The sequence below is a fragment of the Ostrinia furnacalis genome, unplaced genomic scaffold (genome assembly GCF_004193835.3).
Source record: "Ostrinia furnacalis isolate ACB-3 unplaced genomic scaffold, ASM419383v2 OfSCF0638, whole genome shotgun sequence".
NCBI classification, from domain to species: domain Eukaryota; kingdom Metazoa; phylum Arthropoda; class Insecta; order Lepidoptera; family Crambidae; genus Ostrinia; species Ostrinia furnacalis.
In genome coordinates, this window is record NW_021130877.1 from 628,986 (window position 1) to 654,994 (window position 26,009).

The window sequence follows — 26,009 nt, forward strand, 5'->3', positions numbered from 1 at the left end:
AGACAATTTTAATTTTAACTAAAATGCTTATTTTACTTCGAAATCTTTTGTTTTTATTTGAAATCTAACTTGTCTTTATCAAAATTACAAATCTAGAGCCATTTTCAGTTTTGTTGTTAACGAAGCGTTGAATGGCGCGCCCGGAGAGGCTTAGTTCAAACGATCATTGCAAACGTTGTGATAGGGATAGAGACATGCGATTTTTCGTTTTACGAAGGTAATACGATAGAGAATAATACAAAGTAATAAAAACTACCGGTTATAGGGGCATTTTTTGGAGAAATTTATCAAATAACCAAAAAAACACGAATTTTTAAGCGGATTTTTTTCAAAAAGTATCATTTTTTATTATTTGTTGGCCTTTTTTGTGTATTTTATGTATTTTTTTAGTATTGCCTGTTATTTAGCATTATTACTGTTTTTATTTTATCAGGATATACCGCTTAGTTTAAAAGTTATTACGTTTTCTTTAGAATAAGTAATTTGAAGAAAAAAAATTCTATAAAAAATTAAAAAAAAATCGCAAAAATTTTTTGACCTCTTTTTTGTCGATAAAAATAGGTCTAGTTTCATCTATTTTCATATGTACACTTTAACGTGACTCACACTGTATAACAATAAAACAGCTTATTTCTTATTCATAGCACAATAAAGTTCCACATTACTTAGGTATCATTGCCTTTTAATTTAGCAACTAAGTCCAAATCAAATGGATGTAATGTATGATGCGCAAACACCTCCCAAAGAAGCCAATAGACAAACAGAATTTGATACTCTAACAATTATGATATTTTTTAATTAGTTTAACACCTATGTTTTCAGTTAGTCAGAATTTATCTCTAAGTACTAGAGCATTATTTAATATTTATTCTCAAGCGTTATATCGTAACCATCTTGTCAGGAGGGCTTTGTTAAAGTTTACCAAGACTCTCTATACAATTAACTAAACAACAATTTGTGTGTGCTCGTGATTCATTAAGCTTGTGTCTCCAATTAGCTTCTCATAGCCGGTCCAAATGAATTACATTTCAGAACGTATCGTTGCGCCACCAGAACAATAACTACAAGTTATGCTTTAACAGATGGAATGCAACGTGGGATTAACAGCTTAGGTACCTACGGCCTCGGTGTTACAAGCTATAGTTCGATTCTTTGTTAGGTCAATGAAAGATTGCAGTTGTTACTTGTAGGACTTGTAACTGATAAAGTGAAATGATCACAAGGTGAAAATGTAAATAAGAATATTTTCTGCAGTTCCCACTGTTGTAAGTGTGTCCAAGACTTACAGCTTGACTGCAATACAAACCCAACTAATGATCTAGTTTGTAGAAAGTTAAACTGCCTATTGGATCTGCAACGAAATTAATCAAAATAAAACAAGAAGAATTTAGGGAAATACTTCATACTTATCATCATCATCGTTTCAGCCATAGGACGTCCACTACTGAACCTAGGCCTTCCCGAATGATTTCCACAAATGCCGGTTGGTAGCGGTCTTCATCTAGCGCCTTCCTGCTACTTGCTACCTTTATGAGGTCGTCGGTTCACCTTGTCCTACGCTGCACTTCCCGATACGCGGCCTCCACTCCAGAAACTTGCTGCCCAATCGGCCGTCAGTTCTGCGTACTATGTGCCCTGCCCATTGTCACTTCAGTTCATATTTGATACTTATAATACCGCGTAAATAGCGTCTGGAGTACCTACTATCTACGAATGGGGATGTTGCCTGGGTCAAAAAGCAAGAGTTTTAATTAGTCCGTCAGTTAACTTATCAAAAAATACTCTACACGTATTTTTCACTTTTTCAAACTAATGAAAATTTAAAGAGATAAAGCGCCCCAAAGTTCATAACAAGAGGCCCGTGACGTCAACGCTTGCTTAAAAATGCCGCACGTTGTGACGTCGTGCGCAACTTCAACGCACCATAACTATGTAATTATTTGTTAGATTGACAAATAAAAATATATGGTGTCCAACATTTTTTGATATTAAACATTACGGACTAAAAAAATTTTTTTAGGCAACTAGCCTATTGCTCGAAACTGTTTGGTATTCATAGTAGAGGGTATTTCACGTATAAATACGCCATTTACTTTTAGAAACTTGGCAACAAGGTTCAAAAAGACGCGGGTCACGGAATTCGCATAAACAATTAAAACTTGAGCAACGTGCGTTACAACATGACGAAATGTCTCAATTGAAATGTTAAATGAAAAAGCCTATCACGTTTTAGATATCAGTATTACTATTATCGTGGTTGATGTACCAGCAGACCTTCTATTACTTCCAAAGATGCGTTGTCTCAGCCTAGTACAATTTTGCTGGACGAAGTTTCGAACATCGCCACAGTACAAAATGCTAATGATCGATTGTCACTTATTTACTTTTGAAATTTCAAATTTAGAAATTTACTTTTTTTTTGCACTGCACTTTGATAACCAGCCAGGATTTATAAACAAAACTTGAATATTAGGTAACAGACAATAATTGTTCATCAGACCTTACAGTTTTTTTGTAAAAACTCATCGGATTTTCCCAACTCGCACCCGCCAGCAAGTTTGACAGGTGCGAGTTGACGAACAACTCGTAAGTAAAATCTACCTTATTAGGTAGGTATATGAACAAAAGCTGCTACTTTAATGTGCTGTCGACTATTTAAGAGTACCTAAAAATATTAAAATTAAGAAAACTTTTTAAAGTTTCAATCTTTGAAATCTTTAACAAATTACTGCCAAATTGAAGCATTATGTAGGGCCAGGAGCCCAGGACAGGAAACATTATGAAATGATAAATTGATCTGAACTAAACACAGTTGACGTGTTAAATCATTTTAATAATGTACCTGTGTCAAAATGTCGGAAACAGCATGTAAAAGTAAGACCACAAGTCATGACTTGATACATTACTTAAGTTACCTTGAATTTGTTACATAAAACATTTTGGTTTGACCATGAGGGAATAATGCTTGGGAAATCCTATTATTGTGAAAGTGTATTTTGGTTATTCAACGACAATATTAAGGCTGGGTTGCACCATCTTGCTTTAACTTTAACAAACGTCAAAAATCTGTCAAACTCCATACAAAACCACCGGTTATCGTCAAAGTTACGGTCAGAATTAGGTAATGCAACTCAGCCTAAGTCCAGTGGTGAGTTTTGACTTTCTAAACTCATAGGTCCTGAGTTCAATTCCCAGATGGGACACATTATTGTACCTACCTCCTACATGTTAGTGAAATCAAGAATTTCTGTCTTTGAGCTATGTTTTACGCTTGGTTTGTTGACAACAGAATTGTGACTTGATTTTACGCATTATTTTGATTCCACAATCAATGTATGATGAATATAATGATAGCTACTTATATGTATACAATCAGCGTCCAATAGTGACACTCAAGGTGTTCAAATAAATAGACGTAACCAAAAAGTCAATAATATCGGTACAAACGAAGTTTCCTACTTTACTGAACTATAACACAAATGGGTAGGCGCTATGTTTTCGATAACTAAACTAAGTTTGGAACACATTAAGCCATCGACTTTTTGTCGGCCGATAGTTGGGCCCGATTCTAATTTGTATTATTTTGTATTAAGAATCGGCCGATACCAAATCGGTGTAATGTGCGCACTCTCATTATACATCTCTATACTGTTTAACAGCCTGACCCAACAATCGGCCAACTAAAAATCGGTGGTCTGCGCCTAGGCTAAGCCTCAAACTTTTCATATTTATTATTATTGCCATGAATAAACACGCAGTTAATTTAAAGTTCAGCTTTATTCTTAACGCGTTTGTCCGCTGCCGTAAAAGCCTCATAAAAGCGAGAGTCTACGCCGGGAATGTAAACTGCCCATGTTTTCATAATAATAATTGCCCTTTGTTCACCCCAAATAAAGTCATTAACGGCCAAAATAATAACAATATGAAAGTGAAAGGTTCTAAACTATTGTAAAGGCTACAAAAACTATTGTAGCACACATGGAAAGTGTTGCAACACGGCGGAACGCGAAACATTGTTAATATGCATGAGCCAGACAATGAGCCTGCTCTATATTGTCTGTGGCAGACTGATCCTAGCCGAATTAGGCACGGTTACGAGATCGGTGGGGGATTGTCTGTGGTTACACTTTTACCAATGTCACTTTGAACGCACTTATCTAGCTGAAGACATAAAGAAGAAGTAGCAAAAGTGCCCCACTTCTGACTGCAAAAAAAGCACCTAAAAATAGCTTAATCATACTTCTAAAAATTTGTTAATATGCATGAGCCAGACAGTGAACTTGCTTTATACATATTGTCTGTGGCAGACTGATCCTAGCCGAATTAGGCACGGTTACGAGATCTATGGAGGACTGTCTGTGGTTACACTTTTACCAACGTAACTTTGAAGAAACTTAGTTAACCGCCGGCAAAAGACCTAAAAGTAACAAAAGTGCCCCACTTCCGACTGCTAAGATAAGAATCTCAAAAAAATTGGTAAAAATTAGAAAAAAAATGTTAATAGAAGACAATGAGCCTGCTCTATATTGTCTGTGGCAGACTGATCCTAGCCGAATTAGGCACGGTTACGAGATCTATGGAGGATTGCACTTAACCGGTACTACTGGTACCGTACCGGTTGTATCTAAGTATGTACTTATGTGTGTTTGTAATAATACGATTCATTATCATCATTTCAGCGACAGGACGTCCACTTCTGAGGCCTCCCCAATGATTTCCACATCGCCCGGTTGGTAGCGGCCTGCATCCAGCGCTTTCCTGCACCTTTGTCACTAGCTTATTCAAATAATGCATTACATGATATAGGTTCAAATTAATATTACACAAACTACTGTACAGGAGGTTGTTTTTATGCTATGGACTGTACATGTCCTGTCCAGTTGCTAATCCGTCCACCTGAGAATCTGTCCAGTTGCGAATCTGTCCACTTGCTATGGAGGGAATTACCCCCCTCCTACCCCCAGGATAATAAAAACTGAAAATTATGTTGATGCACACATATTCTTGTAGGTACTATGGATCGAACCCGCGACATCTGATATATTAGTTCAATACGCGTTAACCACTAAGTAGCCTAAATATTTTCACTTTACCAATAACCGCAAATGTCAGTTTTTTTCTTAAAAATACAGCCAATAAAGTGATTTAATCAATTTTAATTGCCATTTAAAACTTTCTTGTTATTTGAACGTTAAGTTAATTGATTAATTTATTTAATTTACTTGTTGAAAATCACGAATCAGTTTTGATAGTCTTAAATAATTGTGAAACATCAATCACGATAACTCAAAACATAATTTTTATGTAGGTATCTGGTGACAGGTATAACTTTCATTCTCAGTTATTTTGTTATAATAAATTACTTGTAAGTAAAAATTTAACAGCTTCAGTAAAATACAAAATTTTCAGTATCTTTTCCGGTTGTAGTTTTTATTTTTGATACGACTGATGAACATGTTATAAATCCATTAACATCCTTAATAAAATATAGGATAACGTTTACTTACTTAAGACATCGTTTTCCAATTCTTGTCACTAGCATAGACTCGAATACAATTTTTGAGAGCTGATTTTTCCAATCGTGGGACAACTTTTAGAGTTTTCCATAATGAGAGTTTCAGTATGGAAAATATGTCAAAATTACAAGTTTATTCTTCGATTAAAAGATATCAGACGAATGAAAAATCAGCCCTAAATCAAATGAAATACACACAAAGACACACAGCACTTACAGTTAGCATAAATAACCTAGCATTACCTAGGCCTTAGAAAGTGCGTGTAGAATCTGGGATCTCCAGATTCCTTGTTCTCAATTTCTCCCATGCAGGGAAATGTTGAACAACGCCCCCTGGCTACATTTCAACTGGCAAGATTGGCAGGGTCAAGACTTAACAGTCAACAACAGGTAGGAACATAACTACTAAGGGTAAGGGCCTATGCACACTAGTTAAGACCCAGTTTCCACCGAAGCGTAGAGAAGAGCGAATCGATGACTCTTTTGTAATGCGAACAGCTAGGGACTGGAATTCGCAAACAGATAATTATGTACGTACCATCCTAGACTACATCTCACTTAACACCAGGTGCGATTCCGGTCAAATACCTGCCTTGTGGGCAGGGCACATAGCTCGTAGAGCTGATGGCCGCTCGGGCAGGAAAGTTCTTGAATGGCGACCACGAGCGTGGGCAGGCCTCCCACTAGGTGGACCCACGATCTGGTGATGGTCGCAGGAGGCGCCTGGATGCGAGCGGCGCAGGACCGGTCTTTGTGGAAATCCTTGGGGGACGTCTTTGTCCAGCAGTGGACGTCTTTCGGCTGAAACGATCGAACGAACGAACCTACCTTGTCAAGTATAAAAAAAAGATGTGTTTGAAATCAACCAGATTTCCGAACTGTATTGAGCGGTGAGGTGGTGTGGAAATAATGAAATCTGATAGTTTATTCGTGTTCAGATTTCGATTACACGAAACACGCGTCAACGGTTTTGAAAAACATCTTCTCGATAATTCTTATGTATTTATTTCGGTGTTTTAATCTAAATCCCAACAATTACTTTATTAGCATGAAACCTATATTTTGGATTGTAACGTAATTATTCATGTCCTATGCCTTTTCCCATTTTATTTGAATAGTAAATGAAATAGATTATTATTGTTAGCATTTATTTATCTAACTACTCTGAGTGTGTCACCGGCTTAACTGCCTGGCCAGAGCTAGACCACTTTCTATGCCTTCCATTTCTTCGGCACTGCTTTTAAAACTCATTAGTGCCATTAAAACCTTATAAATTACCTTAGCACTTTGTAATCGATGCTTGTTATTTATAATGACGCAGGTATTAGACACCACTAAGGCTGGGTTGCACCATCTTATTTTAACTTTGAAAAACGTCAAAAATCTGTCAAAGTCCATACAAAAAACACCGGTTATCGTTATAGTTACGGTCAAAGTTAGGTGGTGCAACTCAGACTAAGTATATTATACTTAGGTTATTAACCTGCTTATTATTTTCGTATTTATTTTAACCAATGAGGTTTGCAATTTCATATAGCAAATCGTAAATTTCTACACTCCAACTTAATAGGTACCTACAGGATACCACCGCCACTCCTGTACAGGCAGGATTAATAGAATAAGAACATTTTAAAAAACAATCCATGTTGTTAAGTTCATATCACATTCCATCTCACCAATCCCGATTCGCAATAAACATTGCACGCGTTATCAATATCGCTTTAGAAGCCCACGTTCTATTATTAGACACGACTGCCACGACCTCGCGCGAACGAATCACGATCTTTACCGAACATCGGTAAGATGGCTACCGGCCGCGCTTGCTACGCCTCTCGCTCGCACGTACCACGAACGAGCGAGCACGCGCTAATCAAAACAAAGCAGTCAATATGTATTGTCAGTACGCGTCACGCAGCCATGGCAGAGCACGATAGCTCCGAAACCGAATCCGAGTGTGATACCAAAGAATTCGTTGAGACGCGACTCCCTGATACCAATGACCAATTGTTTTTAAAGGAGTTCATCGAGAAAATGGAGGTTTTACCTGGGTTGTGGGATACCAGCTCTCCGTTTTATACGAACCTCAGACAAAGACGTAAAGCGATGGAAGAGTTGTTGGTGATATACAAACAAATTAAGCCACGCGCGACCATCGATGATGTAAGGAAGAAACTCAACTCCTTGCGGTCGAATTATCGAAAAGAAGTAAGAAGGATCGCAAGCAGTAAACTTTCTGCCGAGAGTGAGGACGACGTTTACAAGCCGAAGTCGTGGGTTTTTTACGCGTTGCATTTTTTGGGCAAGATTAAGCCTAAATCTACGGTGAGTTTTTTCTTATGTTATATTAATTACCTAGTACCTAAGGCTGAGTTGGACCACTTTATTTTAAACGTAAAAATAACATTAACCGGTGCTTTTTGTATGGAGTTTGACAGATTTTTGACGTTTGTCAAAGTCAAAGTAAGATAGCAACTCAGATTAATGTGAAAATGATTCTGTGTGTATCATATTTCATTTTACATATTGTTATTTTCGTTGAAAAAAAAAACAGTAAAATATGTACTTTTAGATGTTTGCAACGAGTGACCAAATATGTATCTTAGGAAAATCGGGTGCGGGTAAAATTTTATTATAATTCAATAACGTCACCACAACGTCATAATTTATAACTACCTAGCTATTTGTGATAAACAAAAAATCTTAAAAACAACAAAATTAGAATTGCTACTTTATCGAGTCAAAACAGTAATGAATAAGTATCATAAAAACTCATATTCGCCTCTAATAAAAGGTATTTCTTCCATTTCAGACTTCTCAAGAAAAAGAACAAGAAAGAGGTAATGAAGATAGTCCGCCACCAATCAAAATAACTCGGACAATACCCGCGATGTTAATTCAAAACGTTCATAATTCATTACCGACCTACATCATACCTCAGTCCAACAGCAAACCTAGTTCCTTTCCATTACCCCAGCTGATTTCTCCCACAACAAATACTGGCAACACCTCTAAATCAGTTTTAAATCCTACACCTATATACAGGTCGCAAGTAGAAAATAAGGATCCAGTAATGCCCCAATTAACCTCGTAAGCCCGGATGTGCCTCAGAAGGAACTGAAACTTTGTAGTCAGTAACGCCGAGACATTTTCGGAGGTGATTTCGAAGTATCGCCGGATGTGCCTTCAGAGGAACTTAAACTTTAGCGATAAATTTAAGTTCAAAAATTCGCGCCTATCGAAAAAAAAGAGTGATAGTCTATGGCTTAAAGTATTCAAAATCAGGTATCCGAACTTTTTAATATAAAAAAAACAAAATGTCACTGTCAAATTATCATTTTTCTTTGACAAGGTGGTTCGTCCGAGAAGACATGATGTGCGATTAATTTTTTTTCTTCACGTAAACGTAGTTTAATTGCAAAACTGACCAGTATAATTTAAGTTAAAATACTGCTAAACAAGCAAAAAAATTTTTTACCCAATTTGAAGTAGTTTTGTAAGATTTTTTTTCGTTTGAAAATAAAAGTTCTTTGCAAGGAACATTCGGTCTTGATGGTGAAAGTTTTATTTTTGTATATTTTTTCTATTGAGATGGGATTGAGTATTGGACTTTTAAAATTATGATATGATTGAGAAAATTTATCATGAGAACGTTCTGATTTTTAGTTTAGTAAAAATTATAATTAACATGAATAATCACTTTACTTCTTGTACATTTTACCCTATCATTAGTGTATGTTATAAAACCGATAGTACTTTTAAAAGTACTAATTATGAAACATTAAATAAAATTAAAACCGTTGTTCCTTTTCAGTTACATTTATTAATATCGTTATTGTATCTTTATGTAGTATTAATTTATTAAGAAGGTTACATTTTTGTTTTACTTTAAAGTATAAAATACAATTTATTTACTTTTCCTTTTTGAAGTCTGTAATACCGAATGTTCTTTTTAGAGAAAACATTTTTTTATTATTTTTCACCTAAAATAAGCTCTATGCACTATTATATAGGGCCTCTGAAAATATGAACGCAAAAGAAAATCTCTAACATAGAAATTTTTTTACTCGAAGTGCTCGGCGTTTACTACTTTAAATTATTCGTTCTTCTGAAAGCACATTCGGCGATACTTAGTAGTCGACACAATTTACTCTTCGGTCTTACGAGGTTAAGACTAATATCTCCCACGCCTCAGCCAAGCAACTCTACTAAGACAATAATAAATCCAACAGCGATATACTGGTCACACAAACTGGATAATATTAAGGATCCAACCCAAAAGTTGTTTGCTGAAAAATATATAAACGAAATTTTATTCCAAGCGCAGCTAGGGAATTTGGCAGGACCACCTGTTATACATACGATTTCGGATAACAAGTAGTTTATTTTCATAAAAATTGATCTCCAAAGTTTTAATTAAGTTAAGTAAAGATAATATCTATGTTAAAAATCGTGTAAAACTACTGATTTTAACAATGTGACTTCAGTAGTGGCAGAAGAAGAAATTAATCACCATAATCACCATTAAATTAATGTGTTTGTGCTGTTTATGATAAGGTAAAGTTTTATTTCCGAGATTATTTAGATTTTTTAATTTTAGGTAGATGCTAAATTACTTTGTAAGTTGATACAAAATTAAAATAACTTCACGGAAATTCAACATTGTTTAAAAGTTCCAAAATAAAGTTTGTATTTTTGTATCCTACTATGGTTTTATTAAATAAACTCCGCAAAATACGTCCCAAATTGTTCTTCTCGTAAGTATCCGTCTTTAAGTAGAATACCATTGGAATAGCGTCAATTTTATTATTTTTTTATGGATAAACAACTACTAATCACAAAGATTAACAAATACAATTAGTAGTAGTCCTCCTAGCTTTGAAAGCCTATATCTTAGTTTACCAACTCCTACAGCAGTAATTATAATAATTACATGCATTTCTCACAAAACATGTTCGACATAGATGCCTAGTTCAGCTCAAAAACAAAGCATGCCATCAAATAACATGAGAACTTGTACGGGTTAATTACTAGCCTGATTTCCAAATAAGCAACTATGTGTCAATAGAAGTTAGACAAATTAAAATCATGCACGCTGCATTATTCAAGCATTTAGGATTTAGGCCCGTTTCACGTTAACCCTTCAAGTACCAACGAAATAGGACACACACGGGACTATTCCCACCTCTCGTTCCCACCACTGCAACTCCTGTGTAGCCAGGATCTACAGCTTGACCGCCACAAAAACCCAACTAATGTAGGTCAAGTTTGTCCCGGGGAAAGTTAAACTGTCATTGGACCCGCAACGAAATTAATCAGAAGAACATAAGAGGAGTTCGAAATAGGACACAATAGAAATTAATTACCGCGGGTCTCATGCGACCAACTAGGATTCCACGATTTTATGATGCTCCACCATCAACCACCTGTATTAGACCCAAAGGTCCGCGATTCCCTGTGGAGGCATTTGCTCAGTTTTGTTAGTGATAGGGCTTGTTCTCAACCCACCTGGCTAGCTATCACCATCTTACATATCAATATAATATTGACAGCATTGTTGTGTTTCGAAAATTGTAGGTAAGAAGATAGACAGTTCCTCGGTGGTTGAGGAATTGAGGATACCAGATGAAGCTAGTTTCCACCTTCAGCCGACCTTTCCCAATCTTTCAGTACATACCTAGATACTTAGTCAAGAGATATGTAACATAACATGATAATCGTGGAGGTAACCACATCACCGGTCTAATTGTCGAACGTTAACGTTACGTTACAAATGACACTACGTGCGCACACGCACTGACTTGATCAGTTTCCATTGCTCAGCAAAAAAACATTTTTTATTATATTTTTTAACAAAAAACCCCAAATAAATAAAGACAATTTTAAAGAATATTAGTCGCGTTAACCCCTCGTGGTAAGCTTATATGCTTGTGTTTCGAGTGGGTTAACCACAATAGTCCAACGTCGACTGGGTTTGAAACCGCGTTTCTCGAAACTCGATTTGGCGAGTTTGACACCAACGCCATTGGGTTGTTGTCACTTTTACTTATTTAAAGCCAAATACAAACTACGAAAATCTGGTGAAGGTCCCGGAAAACACCTGAATGCGGGCAGGATGCAAAAATCCGTGGGGGAGGCCGTTGTCCAGTGGACAGCATTTAGTGGAAAACGAGCGAATGCAAAATTCTAGCATTTGCTTACATAATTTAAAGGTTAAGAAAGTTTCAGTTGGAAGCCATTAAGTTAAGATCTACTACACAGAATAATCCTGTATTACCAAATTTTGTAACAATGTAATAGGCTTTTGTAAGTGTTTGCATACAAACGTTTTGGCAATAAAAACTGCATATATAATACATTAATCTTATTTATGCAAATTGTTCTCTCAACGGTTGTAAAATGCGATTTCTTTTTTTTATATCAAATAATGTAGTGATTTTAGATTTTTTTCTATACTGTCCTCTAATGGATGAAGCGTCGGAGTGGTTAAAAGTTTTTTCAATTACTTTTCAGCGAAAGGGTTAATTGGAATAATTAAGCATTTTTTTTTATGTTTTTATTTGTACAATGGGTTCCTTCCAAAAATTAGATAGAAGTTCTATTTTACCACTCTTCAACTATGCCAATTAACATGAGATTTTCACATCATCCAGATGTGTATATCTAGTTTCTAGACTTAGGTATAACCAAATGGGCAATGGAAACATGCAGCTAAGGTACCTAACTGACGCCGTTAGGAACTGGTGCGTAAGCGAAACCACGCTAAACTCACAGAAAGGACAGTCAACTCGTGCGCATTACGTATTTGTTGCTTGCAAGGGTATGTTACGATAGTTTAACCCACCCCAATATACTTTGACAATTTGGTGAATTTGAAATAATGGAATCAGCAAAGCTTTACTTTCAGTAGGTACGTCTACCTAAAAATGCTTATCATCTACTAAATTAAATAGCTTAGGTTTATTATAGGAGATCGACGGACACCTATCTTCAGCAGTAGACGTCCTGTAGCTGAAATGATGAATGATAAATCTATTTATTACATCAAGTACGTTTCTGTTAATGTTTCTTCTTCTTTTTATTTTCCCTTCAAGCCCTTTTCCCATTATTGGGGAAAAACTAACGTAAAAGTTTATCGAGTCAAAACTACTTATATCTAAAGGCAATATTATTGACGATTCTACCACTTCTACTAACATCACCTCAGAAATCACTTTTTCCTCCGCATAAAATTAAATAAGCAGTCTAAACTTGCTACGGTAAATAAATCTAATTTTTAGGGTTCCGTGCCTCAAAAGGAAAAAACGGAACCCTTATAGGATCACTTTGTTGTCCGTCCGTTCGTCTGTCAAGACCCTTTATCTCAAGAACGCGTGAACGTATCAAGCTGAAATTCACATGAAATACTCAGGTCTATTGTCCCTTTAAGTTGTGAAAATATCAAACTTCTAAGCCAAGCCAATCAAAAGATACAGCCGATTATGTCGATATTTTCAACAAATTTTCGACACTCGCAAAGGAATCAAAACCTACAGGATACTTTCCGTAAACTCAGAATCTTGAAATTTGGCATAAAGCATTGTCATATAATGCAAATATAGGAAAAATTGCGAAAATTAAATTTTTTTAGTTATATAATATAATAAAAATATTTTAATAAAATGAAACTTACTACGTTATTTCTCACGAACGAATAAAGGTATCAAATTGAAATTTATACCAAATACCTAGATCTATTGTCCCTTTAAGAAGTAAAAAAATCAAACTTCTAAGTTAACGCGATCAAAAGATACAGCAGTTTATACCGACACCTTAGACGAATTTCCGTCACACGCTAGGGAATCAAAACCTACAAGGTACTTCCTGTGAACTCAGAATCTTGAAATTCGGCACGAAGCAACGTTATATAGTACAGATAAAGGAAAAATTGCGAAAATGATAAATTTGAAGTTATATAAAATTTAAAATATTATTTTTGCTTACATGACATAAAATATTTTTTTAATAATTATAAACTTACTACCTACCCTTTTTCACATGAACGCGTAGAGATATTAAAGTTGAAATTCATATCAAACACTTCTTAAATCTAATTGCCTCTAAACTGTGAGAAATTCTAAATCAACGCAAAAATTCAAAACGCTGAGGTAGGTACCTACCTATAATGCAAATATAGGAAAAATAAATAAATAAAAAATAATCATACCGCATATTTTGAAATTCGCCACTACTCGCAACGGAATCAAGTAAGTAATTTGATTTAATACGTCATAAATTGTAAACCGCTACGTTTGTACGGCGGAACCCTCGGTGTGCGAGCCCGACTCGCACTTGGCCGGTTTTTTAATAACATTTCCACAACCAGCTCGATCCGTTCCTACCGCCCTGCGCAAGCTACTATTGCGTGTGCATAATTGTACATTATAAGATACGGTACGTTTGGTACAAATGAGAAAGACTAGCGAAATTCACCAGCTTTTACTTTATTTATTTCGAAAAACCAAGGTTTGACAATGGGTGATAATAATATCTAAATATATACCTATGTATAACTCAAAGGTGACTGACTGACTGACATAGTGATCTATCAACGCACAGCCCAAACCACTGGACGGATCGGGCTGAAATTTGGCATGAGATAGATGTTATAACGTAGGCATCCGCTAAGAAAGGATTTTACGAAACTCCACCCCTAAGAGGGTAAAACGGGATCCACGCGTACGAAATCGCGGGCGGCCGCTAGCAATAAGATAAAACAGGTCTACCTAAATAACTTAAAATTATCCATATTATCATCGCCCTAGCAGTCCATGCTGGACATTATTATCTCTTCCCCTTTATCCATTGTACTAACTGCCTCGGCGAACTTAGTACCGCCTATAAATATTCATCAGAAATGATGCAGGACTCTAATGGTGAAAGAATTTTTCAAATTGGCCTAGTAGTTTCGGAGCCTATTCAATACAAACAAACAACCAAAACTTTCCTCTGTAATATTAATGTAGACTAATGGGTGTAAAATTCAATCATAAACAATCTAAATATCGTTTATTTTCTAATGATTACGAATATTTGATTCTCTTCGGATATCGAAAGTCAAACATTTTTTTTACAATCTTACACAAAAACGCATACTTACCTAAAATAAATAAATAACCTATTTCTAAATTATTGTTATTTATTTTAATTAATGCGGTAACGCATCGGCCAATTACAATAATTAATGATTACAGAATAAGTTATGTGATTAAACATCAAACATGAAAACTGTATTTATAAAAACATGTAGCTGTTAAATGAACTTAAATAGAAAAATAAAAAATGATCTATCGTGAAATGTACAATTTATACGCAATTTATTTGGAAAATTGTGTTTTCTAGATTTTTAAATTACACAATTATGAAAACAAAGTCCTCCGCTGCGTCTATAAGTCTGTTCGCGATAAAAGTTACTACTGAATGGATTTTCATGCGGTTTTCAGTAATAGATAGATTAATTCATGAGAAATATTTATGCGTCTTTCTTGCAACAGACCTAAATCCACGGGCAAAGCCGCGTGCAAAACCTAGTAATATATTTCAAATTGCTGACAAGGACTTACGACGCGACTGTGCGACGGGCGGCCGCAGTGAGTGTGCGAGCGCGACAGCAACATAATTACGCGCGAGCGATAAGGATGGGTAGCTAGGGGTCATTGGACAAAATTCTACGTGCTCACGGACCAGACTATACTACCCAATCGAGCTAACCGCACCTTGCTGGAACGCGAGTCTCATCACACTCACCCGCACACCTCCCCGCGTTTGCCCGTCCCTACCAGAGCGTCGATGCGACGTCACGGCTGCCAGGTGCACCCTTAATTGATATTTATTGTCCGTGGTGCATAATCTTTTCTTCAAGGTTTTAAACCTTTGTTTGTCACCTGTCATCCGCTTTGCAATGGAAGGAAGTCGAACCTTAATTTCGAACTCCTCCTATGTTCTTCTGATTAATTTCGTTGCGGGTCCAATGACAGTTTAACTTTCCCCCGGGACAAACTTGACCTTCATTGGTTGGGTTTTTATGGCAGTCAAGCTGTAGATCCTGGCTACACAGGAGTTGCAGTGGTGGGAACGAGAGGTGGGAATAGTCCCGTGCCAGGTGCGCAGTTGGGCACTCATACACGTCCCAAATATGACTTGCGCTACCACCATTTCGGGACAACATATGGGCTGGTGCCCAGAAGTGGCGGAAGAAATTCAGTTGTATGAGGTATCTCAGAAATGTATGGAAATCGCTCTCCTCTAGTACTACACCATACAATTATACGCTCAATGTAGACAAATAGGGTTTTCTCTTTGACCGGTCCCATTTCACTGCCTGTCTAATAACAGACTGCAAATTCCTGTTTTATTGGTCCACATTCCTATTAAAAATTGTAAACAGTTTACTTACCAAATAAGTAAAGCCAAACCTAATTCTAGTTACAAAGTAAAGTACATACTAAATATCTGTGTACTTAAATATTGGGCTGAATCAACTCAATGGAATTTTGTTGTAGATTGGAATTGGGACACGGTATATACCATACTATGAAGTATTATTGTTCGTATGTTGTTGTATGTATATTATTGTTCGAAACAATCTATTTCGGTTCTTATCACAATTACGCCCGTATTCACAGACATTACTATGAGGTACACGAACCAATCACAGAGCTCTATTCAACGCTGTGCGTTCGATTTGCTGCTTCACATAAGCATCGTTTGTGAATACGGGCGTTTACATATGTAGGTAAGTAGAGAAACTATCACGAATTCGTATATTCTATACCGACTGTAAAGTTGTCTAGAGGTAGAAAAAGCGGCTCTTGAGGTCTCTCAAGGTAGGTAGTCTTACCTACTCAAGTAATTAAACAATTATTTAACTACATGGGTCATATCACAAAGAGTTAACGCGCGTTGAACTCTTGAAGTTGACATTCAAAAACCAGTGTTCAACGCGTGTTCAACTTTTTTGTTATAAGACTTCATAACTCAAGCACAACAAGCATGTAACTCATGTAAGGTTGTTAATTATGAAATGGTGCAATTAAAGACCCTATTTGAATTTTCTACACGACCGAGCATGATTGACTTCAAAAACTTAATTAGTTTGCGTTAAACTAATTAAGTTTTTGAAGTCAATCACATTCGTTTCAAAACTTCTCAAGCTCTAATAGAGCTTGTCACAACTTACATAAGTATCATAATAGAGTCTCTGTAGGAATAAAGTTACCATACTTTTGTTTTAAAAATCTAGCTCACTGTATTTTCGTCTAATATAGGGCGTACGCTAGTCTAGATATGCTTTAAAGGACCATAAAATCAAAATCAAAGAATCTTTAGCGTGGACTAATGGAATTAGTATCAATTTATGGATAATTATGGTACTTTGAATACCCAGAGGCATAATTCATTAAATAAATCCTTGGGTATTTTACACTGCGCTATTTAAACCCTAAATAAGAAAAGCTTGTAACAACGACTTCCTAAAGCAGAAATATTAATGCACACAAATATTTGTTTTGTGCGGGTTCACGCGAATGTGCCAAAGGCCCTACGTATGAATACACAATTAATTAACCGTTGAGCAAATATGCATCTAATAACGTGATACAATCTTCGTGGCCTAATTGTCTGTCATTCACGATTGTTACTCAAAACACTTTTAGCTGGCAAGGGCATGTTGCGAATAATTTCGTGGGTAGACAAAAGGTTTGCACCAGAATGTAAAATTTATAATGGTCTATTTTGCATGTCGTAAAATATTTTCATCCAAAAATTTTTATTTTGATTATTTTAATTCATTAGTAAAACGAGAATAAATCTTGTCCCATGACTACTTATTGGCCTTACTTGTTGGGTTTTGCTAGATACCTTGAAATTGCAGTGTAGGGAACAAGAGATGGGGGGCTTTGTTAGCCAACAAACGCAATTTCTTTTAAAGAAACACCTGGCAAAATTGGAAAAAATATGCTACCTAACCCTGTATTAATCAGTTTTCAATAAGATATTTCAAACTAGATTTTTAGCATAAGAATTTACCACATCCTAATCTTTGATCACGATCGATCAGCATAATCTGTATCAGCCTAAATGCACATGATTGATGCCGACAGCTAATCGTGTTTGTATCAAATATCAGTGCGGTTATTATACAGGCTGTCAATAATTAATACTTAATTACAAAAGGACTGAAAGTGATGTATAAAATTAAACTGACCAAAATTTTAAAGTGATATCTAGCAAACTGAAGTGGCAATAGGCAGGGCACATAGCACGCAAAACTGACAGCCGATAGGGCAGGGTTCTGGAATGGAGACAACGTAACAAGCGCAGTGTGGGACGTCCACCTAAAAGGTGAACTGATGACCTCATAAAGGTTACAGAAAGACACTGAATTTAAGTCATTGCCATCGGGTCAATCTGATCATTGAGGGAGATCTATGTCAGAGTGTTGAGTGTGAGTTTACATCAAACGTCGTCATTAGTGAGCGCTTGATGAATGTATGACGGATTGTACAGCGCCCCTAGCGGAAACTTTTTGGAACTAAAATTTTCATACATTTTTAACGCGCTCAGTGTAGTGAGGACGTTTGATTTAAACTCGCACTAGGGCCTTAGTTGTGGAACTTGTGGACTTCCTGTGATAATCCAAAAACCTAGGAAGAAATAAATCTTTGAAAAATTTTGTGATCGTTCAGTAAATGAACTAAAAGCTTGCTATAAAGACTAAATATGGGTATTTTTATTTAATTATTCGAACATGAACTTTTGTCTTACATTAAACAATTAAATTATTTCAATTTGCACTTAAACACTTAAACAATTATGGCAAATGGCAACACCCTGTGTCCAAAGACAATTGCTTTAGCAACCGCGTTTGCGCGTGCGATACTATCTGCTGGTTAAATTATATCAGTCACCGCGCCGTGATTAGTTTAACAAGCCAGATTAAGACTGATGGCGTAGTTATGAGGTCACAAGCAAATGGGACTTCTGGAGGTATGTCATAAAGTATGGATTTTAGTATCATTCACTTACCAACCATAAATTTTTGGGTCAAGAACTTAACAGCGTAATACAAACTATCATAGCTAGACTATCTGAACTCTGAACAGTAGAAAGGTCAATCTCTTTACTGACTGGATAAGAAAAAACTTTCATGATATTTTAAGACTACTGTTTAAGAATTCTAACATCTTTGCTGACTTACAATAAATTTTAAGTTCAATAGCTTAATCTAAATAAAAAAATAAAGGAGAAACTGACTGACTGACTGACTGACATATCAACGCATAGCCTATCCGGCTAAACGTAGGCACTTGAAATTTGGAAGGTACGTAGCTTAGGTACCGTAGAGGTGCACTAAGAAAGGAATTCCCGAAATTCCAACGGGAACGGGAATTAGCGGGACAATCCTTTTGTATGAAAAATCTAAACCGCTTAAGTTAGACGCTTAAAATTTGGCATGAAGGTACCTTAGTTAACTTAAAGCCTAGTTACAACAGGATATTGCAAAATTCCCACGGGAACGGGAGTTAGCGGGAAAAAATATAAACCGCGTAAGATAGATGAAGGGGGTAAAACGGGATCCACGCGTACCAAGTCGCGGGAGGCCGCTAATTATTACATAAGTTGAAAAAATGTTTTCTGAATTAAGATGTTAAAGTGTTTTAGTTGTTTTGGCTAACAAAGATTAACACAGTAGATTTGTCCAACCGTATTCACAAGATTTTCTGTTTTAAGCTCCAACTTTATCTATCTAAACATTAGTGCATTATCATTATCAGTTAAGAAATATCTACCTAGATTTAGGCACTCAAGTATTTATCAAAGGTTTACGCACAGAGAGCTGACCTACTTAAACTAGCTCCAATCTGTTATAATTAAATATAAGATACAACGGCCAGCCGAACTTGTTGCTATTTGAGTAAATTACAGGTTACCTAGTGCCTAATTCATGGCACTAGTTTAATAGATAGTAAGTAATGAGAATAACCTTAAATTAAAATTAATTATTAGTCAAGACCTAGTTTAGAAGGCTGATAATTACGATGTAAGATTAATATGTATTAGAAAACCCTCTGTAGTCTTATGGATATTTGACTCCTAAAATAGAAAGGCTTTGGTTTGTTTGGTGCCACGTAGATATTTGGATACTTCAAAGTAGGTACTATCGGGGACTCTTCCGCCTGACCACTTTGTAGAAATTTTAGCGTAAGCGCATCGCTCCGGTCACGTGCTCACCCCGTCTCTAATTGGTTACGCATTTTACTATATTTTTACTACGACCAATAAGAGACAATCAGGGCTTAGGTTGCAATACGAAATACCATTGTGCACTTTATTATCATACGGTTAAGGTTTAAAACGAAATGTTTCTTTTTCTTCAATCTTTCTTAGTTTTAGGCTGAGTTGCNACATTCAAGGATTTAAGAATGTTATTATGTAGCCAGATCTTACAATAATTGTTTTTAAGCCACAAATATTCCTTAACTATTTCCTAATTAATTCAATAACATATAGTTTATAAATTATAAGTTCCAAATAAATTAAATACCTATTAAACAAGTAAAATTCGAAAGTGACTGTATGATTTTGCATTTCTCGCCTTAACTAGCTAAACTAATATCATGAGATTTACAATCTTAATATCAACAATAATTATAGAAAGAGCTACTTTTTTCTCAGGAAATTGCACAGTTACCTCGGAATGTGCGATAGCAATTTTGTGACCCGAGCGGGCAATCGCTAGTTCAATTTTTACACGAAGCCCCATATAATATTTTGTAGCGATTCTTTATTGGGTTTCAAATTTGCTAAAATGCGACGTTGTTAAACGAGCGCTACGGATGCGGGTAAGCTAAGCAATACTCAATCCTAAACGCTTTACTTACATAGAGCCATAGAGCTTGGTTTGCTAGGGCAAACATCTACAGTGGTGCGCCGACGCTGCTTAGACCCGAAAGATGAATGAATGGGGGCGTAGCTTAATCGAGCGTGTGTGTGCAAACAATTTAGGCCCTTAAGGTGTCAAGGCGTCCGAGTCCTCGATAGTACGTCTTTTGATTATAGGTACCTTAAGTGATTTATAAATCTAAATTTCATTAAGCGTTATACAGCGCCTTCTTATCAAATCTTTAATTTAACTTGTTATGTCCGAGCCTCAAAAATAAATCCCTGCAGACTGAGTTAATTAAACTTCTTGTCACTATTAATCCTCAACTGGCCTGCAAAGATAAAATCACTCAAGAAACTTGATATAAATTAACTTTGTTAGATTTGGAACACTTAATATCACCCCCTAAAAGATACTGCACTACCTACTTAATGGAAGCAGGACTCGGGAGGCGAACTTAAGGAAACAGTGGCGATCACAATAGATCGTTACTGGGACTTTATAGAATCAGAATAGCCGCTCAACACAAATAATAATAGTGTAGGACATAATGGATTTGCAAAAATCTAGGCACTTTTTCAGTCAAGGCCCACGAGTTAGCCACGTTAAGCATCAGATAACAATTCTGATGACATCCAGCAACAGAATCGCCGCCCGGCACGAAACATTGTTTAGGGGTAGGGTTGTCATCAGATAATGGTCATTATTTTAAAGCTAGAACTATAAAATTAATGTCAGTCAGCCAGTCTGTCATTCCTGATGTTTTATTTTATTCAGAAATGGCTTAAACTGAATTAAAATCAGACGCAGAGTATGGACCACATTTTGACCATCACTTAGGTACATAAGAAGGCTATTTTATTTTCCCAAGTATTTTTTTAATCCACAGCGAGGAAGCTTTTAGTCTCATGAAAAGTGATGATCAGGCCGAATGTGGAAGCGAGCTTCACCCGGAAATCACATCCACGCAGGAACTGGTCATCTTACTTCCAACTGCCGACACAAAACAGTACTGTAAACATTGTTGTTAAATCGATAGACTTAGTTAAGAAGCAACCAAAACCAGCAGAAAATGTTTGCCCTACTGGGAATAGAACTCGAGACCTCTGGGTTTGAGGCAGGTGGACTTACCACCGCCTCTATCGATTTAAAATATGATACTAATATCCCTGAGTGACTGACATAGCCCGCAGAATCGCGAAAATCAAGTGGCAATGGGCGGGGCACATAGCTAGTAGAGCTGATGACCGCTGGGGCAGGAAAGTTCTTGAGTGGCGACTACTAGGTAGACCAACGATCTGGTAAGGGTCGCGGGAGGTGCCTGGATGCGAGCGGCGCAGGACCGGTCTTTGTGGAAATCCTTGGGGGAGGCCTTTATCCAGCAGTGGACGTCTTTCGCCTGAAACGAACGAACGAACTGATATCCCAACTAACTTTGCACAACCCTAAATCACCTGCGCACGCGCCTAATGCCCGCTTAATGGCGCCCGCAATTATGCACACGTACAATACGTTTTATTATTTCGACCCTGTTCCTTACCGGCAAAAAACTCAATGAACTTGGAATAATTGCGGACTGAAAAAATACAAACATCACACATTGTGTGCGGTAGACGAGGCTTACGTTTACACACATATTAACTATCTCAGTTATACTATTTCATTCAAGGTTCAGATTAACTGCGTGTGAAAAAATTTACCCATCCGAAGATTAACATAAAACAGCTGATCGGGCATTTTAGAAGTGTTAAATTTTTCAAGATTTTGTGTTTGAGGCACTTGTGACCAGAGTCATTTGCTTTCGGATTAGACAGGGTTTTTTAAACTATGATATTACTGATAGAGCCTATTAATGGACCAGGAAGATACATTATACCCAAAATAAGTTACTTACTTGAGGTATGAGTACGTTTAATAAAACAATGCTCACAACTACACTCAACCTTAGCACCACCTTAGTCCATAGATTTCCATGTGATTGATCTAAAATAATTGAAGCCTAAGGGCAACCAATAAAAATCTTCATGACCTACAATCTAGTAAAGGTCGCGGGAAGAGTCTGGATGCAGGCAGCGCAGGACCGTTCATTGTGGAAAACCTTGGGGGAGGCCTTTGTCCAGCAGTGGATGTCATTTGGCTGAAATAAACGAACGAAAAATCTTCAATCTATACTTCAAATTAAAGCAATGTCGAGCACGCCAGTCTACGATGATTACAATTTGTCACTCTACATAACTTATACGTATATAACAAAATAATATCCAGTCAAAACAATATAAACATTACACAATTAAGCAATCGCTCATAAAGTGACCTCTACCTAACAGAGGTCATAATACAAAACAATGCATCACCTACATAAGAAATGGCCAATTTTGACGGCCAGCCAGGCATTGGCAAAGTTTTTGTATCATTCAACGATTGCACAGGATGTATTTAGCCCTTGAAATAGTATTGAAGGATTCCATAAGACTATAGTTGAGGCAAACGGGGTGGAAGCATACAATTTTGGTAATGAAAATCAGTGGCTAAAAATTTGTTTGAGTAATCCACTATACCCAATAAGTAGGGCTTAGAATTAAAAGTGATATCCGCCGACGGCACTGGCAGGCTGACAAACAATGTTTCGGCTGGCAATATATTTTTTTAATCGTTGCATAAGGAGGTTATGACCTAAAGAACCGGTCATTTATGTAGTTTTCTATGAAAGATTTTCAAGTTAACAATGTTTAATAAAGTTAGACTACATACGAGTAAGTACCATACTGGTGGCGTGTGCAGTACTTTACATATGATCTTTTGGAAGAACGCTATAAATTCAACACCTACATTTTTTGTGAATTGAAAAACCTCTGAGCGTTAACCGCTATGTTCACCAACTTTGTGGATATTAAGTTGGTAAACAATATCAAAAAACTGCATTCAAGACAAAAATAACCTGTGAGACCCGTATTAGCATACAAACAAAATTATAATCAAACCGACGTGAATAAACCATAATTATAATCACAATCGCCAGCATCTCTCGAAACCCGGAAAATTTGATTTCCCTGCGTCCTTTGTTTTGACCGTAGGATCAAGATTGCATTTTTCGTCTCGCTTCGGCTGCTGTTAATTGCTTCAAACAAAGACAAGACAGTGTACTGTGTTTATCTGTTTGGTAGAAACGTGTAACGGTAGAAAGTGCGTTTGCAAATGAGCTTTATAAGTTGTTTTTCGAACGAATTGGACAAAGTTAAGGCTGGATTGCACTGTCAAACTCCATACAAAAAACACCGGTTATTATATGGCTATAGTCACTGTTAAAATAAAGTGGTGCAACTCAGTCTAAGAAAACAAAAATGACACTATAAAGAACTTAGGGCATCAAAATATAATATCACTATCTGCTATTAAGACTAAAAATATTAAGCCTATCACACCCGTAGCTGAATAAAATGTAGAGCAGTTTTTTAATTTAACATAAAGTCTTACTATACTTTGGGTTTAGTTTAGGTATTTATTGGAGCATATTTCACTACAATAAAGCGATGACATTTAAGAGAGACCTTGCATAGTCAATTCCTTTTTTTAACTTTTGGATCACAGTGATAGTTGAAGTAATAACTAGGACAGTCTGCTCGCCAGGGCCGTAATAAGTTCAATATGAATTATAGTTCAAAAAGATGAAATGAAGAAGTATCATATAACAGAAAAGTATGAACAGTGAATACATTTTTCACCTCACGCCCATCATGTGACGATTGCGATACGGGCATGCCACATATTATAGGCATTTTGACTAAGTTGTAAAAGAGTTTCTTTGGTTAGGGCTTGTAGACTAGAAGCATGTAGAGCACACGAGATCTGATAACTTTTTACAATGATGGTCTCATCTTGGCAAAATTTTACATAAAAATGTTTTTGATGGGATTAACATTTCTTGGATGGAATGTGTCTAGCTCATCTTTGTATCCTCTAGCTTTTCGTTGTAAGAATCAAATCTTATTTCTTGTCACTATAACCGCAGTGGCGCTTACTGTCTGTGATTTGTAATACAGAAAATTATATCCACTGAGTCCAGCCCTGTGCGAGACAAATCGTGAATAGACAGCTGGTATGCCAACAGCACACGTTTTGTCAAGGTGACTCGACAGCTAACTGCAATATAGGGATCCTATTTATTGCTATTTACCCGCTACTTTCAGTTATTAAATATTAACAGTTCAACTTTAAAACTCATATAACATAATATTCTGATACTAAAGCATACTTACCTACTTAAATATGTTACTTCACTTATTGATTTAACTTAAAAAGAAAACTCAAAAGTCAATGACTAACACCCATATTCACAAACATTACTATGAGGTCTTACAGTGCGTGGACGCACAGGGTGACACACGAACCAATCACAGAGCTCTATTGAAGGCTGTGCGTTCGGTTTGCTGCTTCACTTAAGCAAGCATCGTTTGTGAATACAGGCGTTATAAATTTTCTAATGTAAGTTAAACGCCCACTTTATTCGTAAGTATATCGTATTTTAAACAAGTAAAAGAAGTTCTCAAAAATAAATAAAAAATCAAAATCAAAAATATTTATTAAGTTTAGACCACAAGTGGCACTTATGAACGTCAAAATATTATTATAGAAAATAATAAAAAAAGAAAAGGTAAAGTCATATCGACTACTTACTAAATCACAGATCAAAACTTTTCATTCAACTTTAGCTACAAAGAAAAAGAAACTGCACTGTGAATTGTAGAGCCTATCTAGACAGACTTGTAAGTCCTACTGTCTCTAGAAAGCTTGATCCAAGATAGCTCTAGCTAAAACAATGGAGACAGCTTTCTGCAGGAGCGTAGCTACAGCTAGACTTGCTTGTGTTCGTGACCTATTTAGACTTCATTTTCTCGTATAGGGCTGTGTCGTTTGGAGAAAAGATTTCAGTTTTAATTGGCATTATAAAGTAAGTAAATAATGTTTCAATTTCAAATAAAAATACAATATTATTGTGTATACAGAGGGATATGGAGCAGAATACGCGTCTAGTAGAAAAAACTAACTTAAAAAGCTCATAAAAACGCTTTCTCTATCAACATTCTCTGCATAGAGCTTTAGGATCCCCAAAATGTATGCCATCATTTTCTAGCGTCTACCTAGCCCTATGAAACTTTTATAAGTCATCATTTATTATGTAACTTAAAATATTGTTCTTAAACTATCAACTTATTTATCATCTTAATAACAAATACACCTGCCACACTAATCCGTCACGAGTATCAAACAAACCGTCTAATCCCAAGCAAAATAATCCAATTTCCACGCCAATCTATTATGCAACTCTTGCGCCGGTCGACGTTGAACTATTGTATTCAAAACATTGAGATGTACCGACGAAACGATTTTGCACTTTCGCGCTCTACTGAGCAGGGTTGCCAGAATGCGTTTATAGTAAATTATTTTGTAATTTATGGATTTCAAATAAATAATTACGAATTTATTGCGCTTTGTCTAAATATCGTGTAAAGCAGGATTCAGTGTTGTAATGTTTGTAATACTTTATTTATAACTGAAACAGTCTCATATCGTTTT

General features: G+C 36.3%; 2 protein-coding genes across 3 annotated transcripts in view; both read left to right on the plus strand.

The window, feature by feature from the left end:
• Window positions 1–26,009, plus strand: part of stl (ADAMTS metallopeptidase stall) — a 64,219-nt gene that overhangs the window by 18,961 nt on the left and 19,249 nt on the right. The gene's annotated exons all lie outside the window — the stretch shown is intronic.
• Window positions 7,391–10,187, plus strand: LOC114366551 (uncharacterized). 2 transcript variants are annotated; one of them, XM_028323465.1, is made up of 3 exons: window positions 7,391–7,837; window positions 8,325–8,598; window positions 9,685–10,187. In XM_028323465.1, exons 1-3 carry the CDS (start codon window positions 7,433–7,435, stop codon window positions 9,891–9,893), a joined length of 888 nt encoding a protein of 295 aa, XP_028179266.1. In that variant the 5' UTR covers window positions 7,391–7,432; the 3' UTR covers window positions 9,894–10,187. The 2 variants fall into 2 exon arrangements, with proteins under 2 accessions (XP_028179266.1, XP_028179267.1); XM_028323466.1 differs by having other exon boundaries at window positions 8,325–8,594; window positions 9,681–10,187.